Here is a 13,153-nt window from a genome sequence, read left to right as displayed (position 1 = left end):
CAGAAGTTCTGCCACTGTATCAAGTACTGGAAGTGCTGAGCTGTCCCATTATGCTGTGCTGGAAGCCCCCCATTGTGAGAGTTGAGGTGGTCACAGTATGCTTTCATAAAGAGAATAAAGAGCCTGCTTTGGAAGCACTAAAAATTCCAATGCAAGTAGTGCATTTGCAGATCTCTCTCTATTTCCTGTCCATGAAATTTTTTTTAATCCTATGAAGAAAGTAAATTAGAAGTTAAAATACTGCACAAAAATGAAAATAAGGTGTACAATGCATTAGAGGTGCAGAGTCAGCAGTCTGACCACCAGCAAGAAAGGCAAACAGCAAACTGGCGGGTGACAAGAGTAAAGTAGCTGATATTCCGACTGAGGGATGAAAATCTTGATCCTCTGGATCACATGAATGTGTGATTATAATAGCGGCTTTCCTGGTGACCGTGGTGTAACAGCCACCACTTTCAGTTTTCTTTTCCTGCTATGTTGGTTTAACTTTCTGATCATACCAAAATTCCACCTCTTTCAGAGTAATGAATGTCTCCCGCCCCCAAAATAACCCCCCCACACACAATGTCAACCAACCAAACACATTACCAAACAATAAAATGCAATGTAAGCAAACAAAATCCTCCTCCCAGTTTTGCCTGGGTCGCAGCCTTCCCATTTGAGGTCCATGTCCAACTCCCTCTTTGTAACAGTGTGCATATGAAGAGGAGTTTTCACTCACCCTATACTGGAAGCTCCAGACAGGCATCAAGTCTGATTCTTTGTCCAAGTGTAACCCTTGTGCCTAATAGGGAGATATCTCTTTAACAGACCCATTAAGGGGAAGTAGGAGTGAGTTGTGTCTGAGTCATTGTTGGTAGGCAGATTAAGCACTCCACATCCAGAAGCTTCTGGAATTGGATGTGTTACTCCAATAGGAGTTTTGGGTATGCTCCAATAGGTTCCCTGTTCCTGGGATCAGACTCCATGAGGGCAAGCAGTCAGAGCAACTGCTTTACAAAGGACCATGTGTGAGTTGGGAGAGTCCTGAGCCTAGGAACAGAAAGCAGGCTGTTGTCCCTAACTCTGAAGCATTTTGCAGCAGGCTTTTATTTAAATCTATACACTTGTGACTTAACTGAGTGATTGGTTAATCAATTAGCTGACTGGCTAGCAGTGATTTCAGCAGAGGAAGCATCTGCATGGATTCCAACTGAAGATTCCTACAAGCAAGTGGAGGGAAGATGTTGTTTAGGACTCAGCAAACTGTATAGATTTGGTGATCAAAGACTAACTGAGTCTAAGCTTTTGGGAACTCTCAGTTTCTTCTCACTGTTTCTGTGGGGACTGAACTATTCAGATTTTAAATTTGTTTTCTTTTTTATGTTTATGTATAACTGTGAAGATAATGTCTGTGGATTATAAAATAGCCATGTTGTGCTGTAAAAATTAGATTATTATTTGTTTATCATAAGATTTTATAAAGTTATTTAATTAAATTAATTTTGTTAGTTCCTTTTGGGACTTGAATGTGGGGAGATTGACACTGTGCAATCCTTGCTGAAAATCCTTAAGAGAATGAACTCTGGATCTCCAGCTACTTTTATATGGGAGTTGGGTTTTTTTAAGGCACTGGAGAAGGGCAATGAAATGAACTCGAGCCCACCCAAAGATTACACAAGCACCATTCCTTCACCTTTTCCCAGTATTTCCCCTCCTCTTAGGGCTCCTAACAAACATTAAAAAAAAGAAACCAAGATCCTACAATAATCCAACTTTCACCCCTTTGGGTGAATTCCTTTGTCTTGGTCATCTGACTTCTTCAACAACCACTTTTGTGGAAAGATAAACAAACAGCTCCTGCTTCCTCCGGATCTCTTAGTCTCCTAATGCATGGGTCTGTCTATATTCCTTCTTCCAAACATTCCTTGCTGAAACAGTCTCTAATTCCTCTCAGTCCTGAGACCTGTATTTCCCAAATTCCCTGGTTATGGGTTGAACAAAGAACAGCATCACGCTGGGCCTGTAGTTTACCTTAAAGGGCCAGCACACCCTGTTACTGTAAACACATACCTAGCATTACTTTCATTACCCCACACAGCTATACAATGGTGATAAGGTATGGGACAACAAAACATGTCACTTGTTACATATTTTGGTGTGACTCCAGTTTAAAATGCTATTCCTTGTGACAGTACTGAATCTAGAGATCAGTGTGATCACTTGCATGCAAATATCCAATAGTTATTTTGTTACAATGCAGATTTCTAGTCTGTAGTCTGAGAATAAACCAAAAGTTTTGGACTACCGTGTACCCACAGTATTCTTTTTAAGTATACTACAATTAACAATAGTATGCAGAATGCTTCTCTGCTCTTTCAAACATTTTCACTGCATTGTAAATTCAAAGAGAAAGTTTGAGAAAAGACTTTTGATTCTATAGCCAAAGTAGTTCTCTAAGTAGTTTCCAAATAACGTTCTGTACCCAGTTTTATCGCGTTACTCTGTGTATCCACCCATTCTATCCTTCATGCCTTTTTCATGCTATTCCATACAGGCTGAAATAAATCCCGCTTCAAGTATATCCACTCTTTCGGATGTCTCCTGAAAATCCACTTTTCATATCATTAGGCATTTAAAAACTTCAGAAACTAAGGGCATGTCTAAACTGCAATCAGCGGTGTGACTGCAGCATGCGTAGACATACCTGAGCTAGCTTTAATTTAGCTTGCTCAAGTAACAATAGCAGTGAAGTCATGGTAGCACAGGCTAGCCGCTGAAGTACGGACCCAAGGTCTGGGGAGAGTTTGCACAGCCCATAGTGCCTCGTCTTCAGTGCTATTGTTACTTGAGCTAGCTATATCAAAGCTAGCTCAAGAACATCAACAGTGTTGCAATCACACCTCTGCAGGCATAATCCAAAATTCACTCACAATCAGGCTTATTTGTTTTAGTCTTTGTTCTTCTCTACCTTTTCCTGTAAATGTTACATCCATTTTCTGTTTAAACTTGTTAACTGGGCCAGGAACACTCTCTTTACTTAGTCTTTGTAAAGTAACATGCAAAGTTATGGCACTAAATACATATTTTTAATATTTATTAACACTAACACATTATAAAAACTTAATACCTGACATGATTATTGCAGAATTTGGTCAACTGGGGCTGATTGATGAATACAGTTCTCATTTCCTCTTGATCAGCGAGTGAAGTTTTCTCTGAAACATCATCTGTCTTCCCGTAGCCTTTAAAATATAAAATAATTTTTATATATTTTGTCAGTTGAGTGTCTGCATATTAGATAACTAAATGAAAATACGCTTTTACTTATTAATGAAAATAATTTTATAAAGACAAAAAGTGTACCCCTTAGCTCTCTTTGGGTTTCTTGTTTAGTGTTCACTCATTAAAAATTCATACCTTATAAAAAAATCCCAGAAAAAATCTATGTTAAATTTGAGTTAAGTCTGAAAGTACCTATCAGAATTTAGGGTAAAATATATTACAAAGATGTTGTAATTATCCCCAACTCAAGCACTGTAAACAGAGAACATTCAATAATTAAGGTTACACTTGTGTATTGTGCACAAATACTAAATCATCCCACATATCAATTTCAAAGCTTTTCTTCCTTGTAACATTAACCATTACATTGTCACTGAATGTAAAATTGAACTCTAAAGTGTAAAAGGGAACATTATAACTACATCCTTTTAATACATACTAGTTCCCCATTCTTTGCCTATGTTCATAGGCTATCTTTGCCTAATTTACAGACTGTAAATTCTTTGGTGCAAGCACCATGTAGCTTGCTAAAATGTTTGGAACTTCACAAAGTTACAGAACATATATACATTCAGAACATCATTATTATTATTATTAATAGTACACCAGAGAAGAAATATTTTGGTTAATCTTTGCTAAATATATCTTTGTAGAGTTGATGGTGAAATTATCCAATCAGAAAAAAGGCTATCAAGTTCTTCAACTGAACAAACGAGGAAGACTAGCCTAAGGCCTAAGCCTAAGGCCTTGTCTACACTAAAGGGAAAAGTCGATCTAAGCTACGCAATTCGAGTGATGTGAATAACGTAACTCAAATCAACGTAGCTTAGATCTACTTACCGCGGGGTCCAAACTACGCGACGTTGACTCCCCTTACTCTTCTCGATCAGGTGGAGTACAGGAGTCGACGGGAGAGTGATCGGTGGTTGATTTAGAGGGTCTTCACTAGACCCACTAAATCGACTGCCGATGCATCCATCACCGCAGCGTTGATCCTCCGGTAAGTGTAGACAAGCCCTAACTAACCTACAGCCATAAACAATAAAAATGATGGAATTCCCTTGTTTATTAGTAAATTAATAATAAAACCTTGGAACACCCATCACTACATACCTCTAGTTATACTGATCACATTCTGTCTACTCTACAACAGCTTTCCAGATGAACTTTTTAAGCTGCTACAAGTCGGTTTTTCTTTTTTATTGCACCCTGACCAATCTGCTTCATCAGAAGAACAAAAAAGTTAATAGTATAGTGATCTTCCTCTAGACAAACTCATTTATAATTTAGTGTTTATGTATCTGTGTAATTAATATTTATTAGCAGTTGAGCTCTTAATCTACATCTCTCTTAGCACCCAAAAGAGATGATTAGATCAAAGCAATCTGCCACAAACCATGTTTTCCGATTCCAGGGTACAAATAAGAGATTTTTGGTTTAAGAAAAAAAGAACACGAAAGAATTTTGGCAGTACAGCTGATGCAAAGATAGTTATCTGTCACTCTAGCTATGATATCTGTATCACTATCTATCTACCAATATATATATATATATACACACACACACACACACACACACACACACATACAGTAATTGCAGATTAATTCAGCAATTGAGTGGTAATAATTAAGCAATGAGACACAGAGGGAGCAAGCATTGTTAGGCATGAATAAGGGGATAAAGCATCAAGAAGCAATGATAATCCAGCATAATGTATGCTCCATTATGTTTTACTAGAATTATAAAATGGCTTGACACAAATACTACCTAAAATGTACTAGGGGTATATTACCACCTGTTAATGTTTTTTCATTTCAAATACATTAATCCAGACCAATGAGCTCCAGCTTCTTGTCAGTGAATGGTATACATTATCACCATACTCAGTGTTTTGGCACTAAATGCTTGAAGTTCTGCCCAGTAGCTCTGAGGAAACCTGCAGCTGAAGTTTCCACACCATACAGTGGAGATAGGATAATAGTAACAACAACAAATTATAAAATTTAAATTAGATTCTATTCTGAAAAAATGACGTCAAAAGGCATTGTGCAATTTCCATTGTTAATTATCCCTCAAGAATTGCTTGTAAAAATGGCAGAAGGCACAGTGGTTGGTGGAGTGGTAAATAATTATAAGAATAGGTAAATTCTACGGAATGATCCAGATTGCATTGTAAACTGGGTTCATTTGAACAACATGAATTTTAATACTGCTAAATGCAAGGTTATACATCTAGGATCCAACAACACAGGCCACACTTATAGGTTGGGGATATATTTTGGAAATCAGTTGCTCAGAAAAGGACTCAAGAATCAAGATGGATAACTAGCTGAACATGAACTTGCAGTACAATGAGACTGAGAGCAAATGCAATTCTTAGATGGGTAAGTAGGGGAATATTGAGTAGAAGCATGGAGATGTTATTACTACTCTATATGACATTAGTTAGGCCATTACTGTAATACTGTGTCCAGTTTTCAGGTCCACATTTTTAAAATAATATTGCCAAATTGGAAAAGGTTCAGAAAAGACCTACAAGAATGAAATGAGTTATGGAAGATTTGCCTTACAAACTCAAGAAGCCTCAGGTAGCTTGGTGGCCTTGGGTTATGCCTTTGACTTACAGTTCAAGAGATCCTGGGGTAGTTATGTCAGTGAAGTAAAATTATTACCAGCTGCAGTTCTTTGGCCTGAGTTTCTGGAGGAGGTCAGACTAGATGATTAGTCAAATAGTCCCTTCTGGACCTATTTAGCTTAACAAAAGAAAAGGTAAGACAAGTGACTGAATCTATAAGTATCTATTAATGATGCTCTTTTAATGTAGTTTGTGTGTGTGTGTAATTACCTAGGTTTTAAAAAAGTAAACTGAAAAAAACAAGTACCATTGTATGGCATCATATTAACACCCACATCGGTCATCAGGCCGGTTGGAACCTACAGATACACCTAAACACTTATAAAAAAAATGTTCTAATTCTTTGTGTGTAATATATTTCTAGCATGAACTACATATACCCATAAACCACACTGTCAGGCAAACAGGTCTGCATTTAAGCTCAGCAATAGTGGCAGGTTGATGGCTGCTCAATGCGTATGCCCACAGCTGTGATCACTCCTGTACTTGCCTTGCTCCAGCTTGTTCCCAGCCTCATTCCTATCCTGCTCCTGCCCTGCTTCCCTGCTTGCTCCTGACTCTGGTTCTGACCCCAACCCTCAGCTTGACTCCTGGGCCTTGACTCCAGCTCCAACCACTAGGCCTGACCGCCACTGCTCTGACCACTAGGTATGACTGCCCATGCCTTGGTACTTGACAGTCACGTATCAATACAGATCATTCTCCAATCCACCTGCCCATTATGTGCCACAGACACCAGCATCATGTGTCATAAATTTAACCACCAAATGCAGTCCAGCAACTTAACCCTTGTGCATGTCAATTTCCTGCTATGGTCAAGATGCCACACTTCCTATCTTAATCTCCATGGATGAAATTTACCTCTTTGTAGAGGGCCAACACAAGGCTTATGCCATATGGAATTTTACCCCATATGCACTCCAGAAACAGGACCATTCACTCATTTCCTTGTGAGGCAGACAGTCCAAAGTACTTTATTCTCTTTGTCTGTACAATACCATTTATACCATCCCTATTGACCATCCCAGTGCAAGTCAGACACAGACCATATATTCACTTTTTTCCAACCCTATTGTACAAATATCAGCTACTCATTACAGAGGAACCTGTTATCATACCAAGCCAGTACAATACTTATCTAACGAGCAATACAGGAAAGAGCTGATGTATCTACAGAATGTATTATTTTAATTTAGAATAATTTCAAAAATGTCATAAATTCCAGTTAGGATATTAGTCTTGGGTCATGAACAAGTAAGAGGGACAGTACTAAGGCTGATTCTGAAATGTACAATGTGATATTTTCCACATCTATGTTCATTTAAGAGACTAAGAAATTGGAATGATATTTGAATATTTATCTACCTCCCCTTATATGTTAATTTCCATATATCATAGTTAAACTTAAAGGAAATAAATTTTATTGGTTAATTTTCCCTTTTTATTTTTTAAATGAAAGAGGCACCAAAAAGAAGTTTAGGAGATCTTCAAAATACCCACTAGCCTATTTTCCACTAGCCACTGCTCATTCCTGCACCTTTCCTTAAAATGTGAACATCAGGAGCTCACCAAGTTTAGAGCCTAACTATTTCACAATGTCCTGCAGAGTTTGAGTTCTGGAACATAACCAGCTCCTCTCCTCAGACAGCTCCAAATGTCTTGCAATGCCATGAAAATTTTAGCGGTTAAACAGGGTTTTCTTTATCACTCGACCATTTGTTCTCTTTGAGGTCTGCCTAAGCTTTACAATGAGGTCATGGGACCATGCAGACTTCGTAAAACACACAATACCATAGCAAGCAAACACATTTTTTAAATAAATATCCTAAAAGTGACTATTAGCCTATGCCCTAGATTTTAAATGGTGTTTATCCACATGCAAAGTTTGAAATATCATAATCAATGTGATTTTGTTTTAGCTTGCAGGACTTCTCCCAAATAAAAAGTCTGACACTGATTAACATTTCAGTTTATATTTAGGCAACCATAATTTAAGTTGGACTAAATTGCCTTCAGTAAGTTAAAAAAATTCTAATGTACTCTGAAATTTCTTTTACTTAAAAATAATTTCAAAGCAAAGTTATAAGGAGAGAGAATCACAGAATCATAGAATATTAGGGTTGGAAGAGACCTCAGGAGGTCATCTAGTCCAATCCCTTGCTCAAAAGAGGACCAAAACCAACTAAATCATCCCAGCCAGGACTTTGTCAAGCCGGGCCTTAAAAACCACTAAGGATGGAGATTCCACCACCTCCCTAGGTATCCATTCCTGTGCTTCACCACCCTCCTAGTGAAATAGTTTATAATGAAACCTTCACTACAGAGCTGCTACTCAGTAACTGCATAACTAAGGTAGTTTTAAATTACCTGTAACTCAGACAGACAGTTTTATAAATTTTCTTCGTACAAAAAAAGTTGAGTACCATCCTGCAATAAATCCAACTAATCCAAACTGATTTAAATGAAGATGACCATGAGATGGTAGAGTTCAGGATCCAGACAAAAGGAAGAAAGGAGAGCAGCAGAATACGGACCCTGGACTTCAGAAAAGCAGACTTTGACTCACTAAGGAAAGTGATGGGCAGGATCCTTTGGGAGGCTAATATGTGGGGGAAAGGAGTCCAGGACAGCTGGCTGTATTTTAAAGAAGCCTTAGTGAGGGGACAGGAACAAACCATCCCGATGTGCAGAAAGAATAGCAAATATGCTATGCTAAAGAATAGCTGGCAGGCAACCAGCTTGGCTTAACAGAGAAATCTTCAGTGAGCTTAAACGCAAAAAGGAAGCTTACAAGAAGTGGAAACTTGGGCATATGACTAGGGAGGAGTATAAAAATATTGCTTGAGCATGCAGGGGTGTAATCAGGAAGGCCAAAGCACAATTGGAGTTGCAGCTAGCAAGGGATGTGAAGGGTAACAAGAAGGGTTTCTACAGGTAGGTTAGCAACAAGAAGGTGGTTCAGGGAAAGTGTGGGACCCTTACTGAATGGGAGGAGGCAACCTAGTGACAGATGATGTGAAAAAAGCTGAAGTAATCAATGCTGCTTTTGCCTCAGTTTTCACAGACAAGGTCAGCTCCCAGACTGCTGCACTGGGCAGCACAGTATGGGGAGGAGGTGAGCAGCCCTCAGTGGTGAAAGAACAGGTTAAGGACTATTTAGAAAAGCTGGACATGCATAAGTCCATGGAGCCAGATGCAATGCATTCGAGGTTGCCGAGGGAGTTGGCTAATATGATTGCAGAGCCATTAGCCATTATCTTTGAAAACTCGTGGTGATCAGGGGAGGTCCCTGACAATTGGAAAAAGCAGAGTGGATAAAAATCAATGATATTTTTTATTTAAATTGGATTTTTGAGGAAAAACCTATCTAAAGATAGTTTTAATTAAGATATAATGTATCTCAAAGATATCTCATCATGGAATAGGGATTATAAATTCTAATTCTATAGTATGAGACAATATATACCGGCCCCTCCCTAGAACACGGGGTTTTGGATCCATGTGTGGTCCCGCGTTACCATGGATTCCAATGAAGGTAGTTACATTTGGGATCCATGCGCGGTCCCACTCTATAAGCGAATTCGCGCTATATAGACGCACGTTCTAGCGAGGGTCCGCTGTATTCATATCATGTTTAAGAAAAGTTTTGTAAATAAACTCCAATAGTTCATGGATTAGGGACTCAATTGTATAGGGTACCAGGAGCTTCTGTATAGATTATTTAGGTTAATCTTTCTACCTAACAAATGGGACTCAGTGTTCAGTCTAGAAGATACCATCAGAGATGCTTAGTTTTGCAGTGCTCAAACTGTGGATTCGTGTTCCAGAGATAACATGCTTGTTAAAAGCAAAAATGTTTTTAAATAAATAAATAAATAATATATAGAGGTGAGAAATAACAGACCTCAACCCTATTGTCCCTCTGCAAATTTGTGCAGTTTCAAAAAGTTCAATGAATAGAAGATTGTTGGGGGAGGAATAGATCTGGACAAGGAGAAGAAGTCTGGAGATAAATGTGAGAAGGGAGGGACAAGCAGTAGAAACAAAAGTGAAACTGTTTGAGGAGCATATTCCAGAAGTCTTGAGGTCTTTCTGAGTGTAGCCTTCATTGATTTGAGATCTACCATACCAGTCTCTCACGAGAAGAGAAAACCTATAATGGCAGCAGGCCGTAAAAGAGACCCAGTTTGGGAATATTTTAATGACGTTCCTCTACCTGTGAGGTAAGACAGTCATGCGTCCAAAATGCAAACAGTGCAACAAAGAAATGCAAGGCCGGGTTGCCCGAATGAAACAGCATCATGAGAAGTGTTCCTTCTCAGGAGGAAGCGGCGTTGAAGATGATGAAAGGAACATGTCTGAACATGATCCTTTTGTATGTGCTTGTGTGACAACAGAAGAAGGGAATGTCTTCCTTACAGAAACAATGGATACATCAGGAAATGCACAAACAGCAGAATACTTACAAGAAGTAGCAGTAAAAGCTATAACAAACTGTGGAAAAAAAATTCAAATATCTAGTACGCAGTTTGGTCACAGACAATGCTGCAAATGTATCCAAGATGAGAAGAAATTGTTTAGAAGAGAGTCCAAAGCTAATAACATACGGTTGCAGTGCTCATTTGATGCTCCTGCTAGCCAAAGACTTCAGTGTTCCAGAAATAAAGCCTAATGTTGTTGAAATTGCAAAATCCTTCCATAACAACCACTTTGCAGCAGCTGGTCTGAAAAAAGTGGGAAAAACCAAGCTAACTCTCCCACAAGACATGTGATGGAACTCAGTAGTGGACTGTTTTGAGCACTATATCAAGAACTGGCCTAATCTGATGACAGTTTGTGAACAAAATCGTGAAAAAATAGATGGCACTGTCACAGCCAAAGTTCTCAACATTGGGCTTAAGAGAAATGTTGGACACATGCTGAGTACCCTGAAGCCTATTTCTGTAGTCTTGAACAAAATGCAGGGAAATAGCTGTTATATTGCTGATGCTGTTGAAATTTGGAAGGATCTGAGTGAGATCTTAAAAAGAGAAATATGCAATGACAGAGTTAAATTACAAGCATTAAAAAAAAACGAATGGGACAAGCACTATCTCCAGCTCATTTTCTTGCAAATATTCTCAATACTCGGTACCAGGGTCAAACCTTAACTGCTGAAGAAGAGGAGTTGGCTATGACATGGACATCCAGCAATCATCCCTCCATAATGCCAACTATAATAAACTTCAGAGTTAAGGGTTAGCCATTCAAGAAATATGTTTGCTGATGATGTTTTAAAAAAAAAAAAAAGTCACACCAGTGAACTGATGGAAGTCACTTAACCCCTTGGATTCAGAGACTGTTGAAGTGATAATCTCACTTTTAACAGCAGTAGCTTCTTCTGCCGGTGCAGAAGTTTCTTCCTTTGGACTAATTCATTCCAAATTGAGAAATCGTTTGGGACCTGAAAAAGCAGGATCGCTTGTTTTTCTTTTCCAGATTATGAACAAACAGAAAAATGAAGGTGAAGACGACTGAGTTAGCTGCAGAAGCCAATATTTTAAGTTTCTCATGTTGACCTGGCTGACATAGTTAAAAAAAAATTAAATTGACTATTTAATTTAACTATTTTAGTTAAAAACCAATTTTAACAAAAACATACCTGATTTAAAAAAACTTGAATGTTTAACTAAATTCAAAAATTCACATGCTTGTTTTGCTGTTGAAGAAAAAAATCCAGAATACACAACATTGTTGTTTTCGTTAAATGTCTGTCTGGTGATGTTCTCCTCCTAATACACATGGCAAGAAAATCCTCCAAATATTAATGATTAGCCTGTTGAATTGGAGATAGCTCACCTCCCAATGACTTTATAAGTATCTGCTTCAATTACCTTTGGTAAATGAAATAACCAAACAGTCATTCATTTTCTGATATAGCTGTAAAACTAATCTGAAAAGTTTTCAAAATAAATCACTATAAAAATGTATAGTGTGTACCTTCTAAAAATGAAACCTACATCTATCTCTGAGTGGCGAAGAATATGTATTAAGGTTATAACAACCAACAAGAATGCACTTTTATGTAGAAATCCATGATTAAATAGAGTTTTCCTGACTAGTGATTTAAATCATGATTTAAATCAAATTAACCCTGGGAAAAAGGCAAATATAGTGCCCATCTTTAAAAAAGGGAAGAGAGAGAATCCGGGTAACTACAGACCAGTCAGCCTCACCTCAGTCACCGGAAAAATAATGGAGCAGGACCACAAGGAATCCATTTTGAAGCACTTGGAGGAGAGGAAGGTGATCAGGAACAGTCAACATGGATTCAGCAAGGGCAAGTCATGCCTGACCAACCTGATTACCTTCTATGATGAGATAACTGGCTCTGTGGATATGGGGAAAGCAGTAGATGTGATATACCTTGACTTTAGCAAAGCTTTTGATACAGTCTTCCACAGTATTCTTGCCAGCAAGTTAAAGAAGTATGGATTGGATGAATGGACTGTAAGGTGGATAAAAAGCTGGCTAGATTTTCAGGCTCAATGGGTAGTAACCAACGGCTCGATGTCTAGTTGGCAGCCGGTGTCAAGCGGAGTGCCCCAGGGGTCGGTCCTGGGGCCGGTTTTGTTCAACATCTTCATTAATGATCTGGATGATGGGATGAATTGCACCCTCAGCAAGTTCGTGGATGACACTACGCTGGAGGGTAGGGATAGGGTCCAGAGTGACCTAGACAAATTGGAGGATTGGGCCAAAAGAAATCTGATGAGGTTCAACAAGGACAAGTGCAGAGTCCTGCACTTAAGATGGAAGAATCCCATGCACTGCTACAGGCTGGGGACCGACCGGCTAAGCGGCAGTTCTGCAGAAAAGGACCTAGGGATTACAGTGGACAAGAAGCTGGATACAAGTCAACAGTGTGCTCTTGTTGCCAAGAAGGCTAACGGTATATTGGGCTGCATTAGTAGGAGCATTGCCAGCAGATCGAGGGAAGCGATTATTCCCCTCTATTCGGCACTGGTGAGGCCACACCTGGAGTATTGTGTCCAGTTTTGGGCCCCCCACTACAGAAAGGATGTGGACAAACTGAAGATAGTCCAGCGGAGGGCAACAAAAAATATTAGGGGGTGGGTGTAGTAGGGTCCACAACCCGCCCCTCTTTCTGGGGCCCACTTGCTGCCCCAATAAGGCTCAGAGAGGCTTCAGGATTGTGCAACACCCGTGTCTTTATTTACTTACAGTTATCCCACCACCAGTGTCCATCTATTT

The 13,153-nt window shown here is 39.0% G+C and overlaps 1 protein-coding gene across 1 annotated transcript in view; it reads right to left on the bottom strand.

Annotated features, from left to right (window-relative positions):
• The window catches only part of ATP8A1 (ATPase phospholipid transporting 8A1), a gene marked incomplete at its 5' end in the record, with an annotated part of 249,508 nt that extends 236,916 nt beyond the window's left edge, over positions 1–12,592 (bottom strand). Inside the window, 2 exons of the mRNA XM_065405013.1 lie at positions 3,110–3,224; positions 12,556–12,592. Of these exons, the coding sequence (XP_065261085.1) occupies positions 3,110–3,224; positions 12,556–12,592 (152 nt within the window). The remainder of the gene's footprint in view (positions 1–3,109; positions 3,225–12,555) is intronic.
• Between the last annotated feature and the right edge of the window lie 561 nt (positions 12,593–13,153).

The sequence above is a fragment of the Emys orbicularis genome, chromosome 5 (assembly GCF_028017835.1).
Source record: "Emys orbicularis isolate rEmyOrb1 chromosome 5, rEmyOrb1.hap1, whole genome shotgun sequence".
NCBI lineage: Eukaryota > Metazoa > Chordata > Testudines > Emydidae > Emys > Emys orbicularis.
The sequence above is the reverse complement of the archived record's forward strand: the minus strand, read 5'-3'. Positions and strand labels throughout refer to the sequence as shown.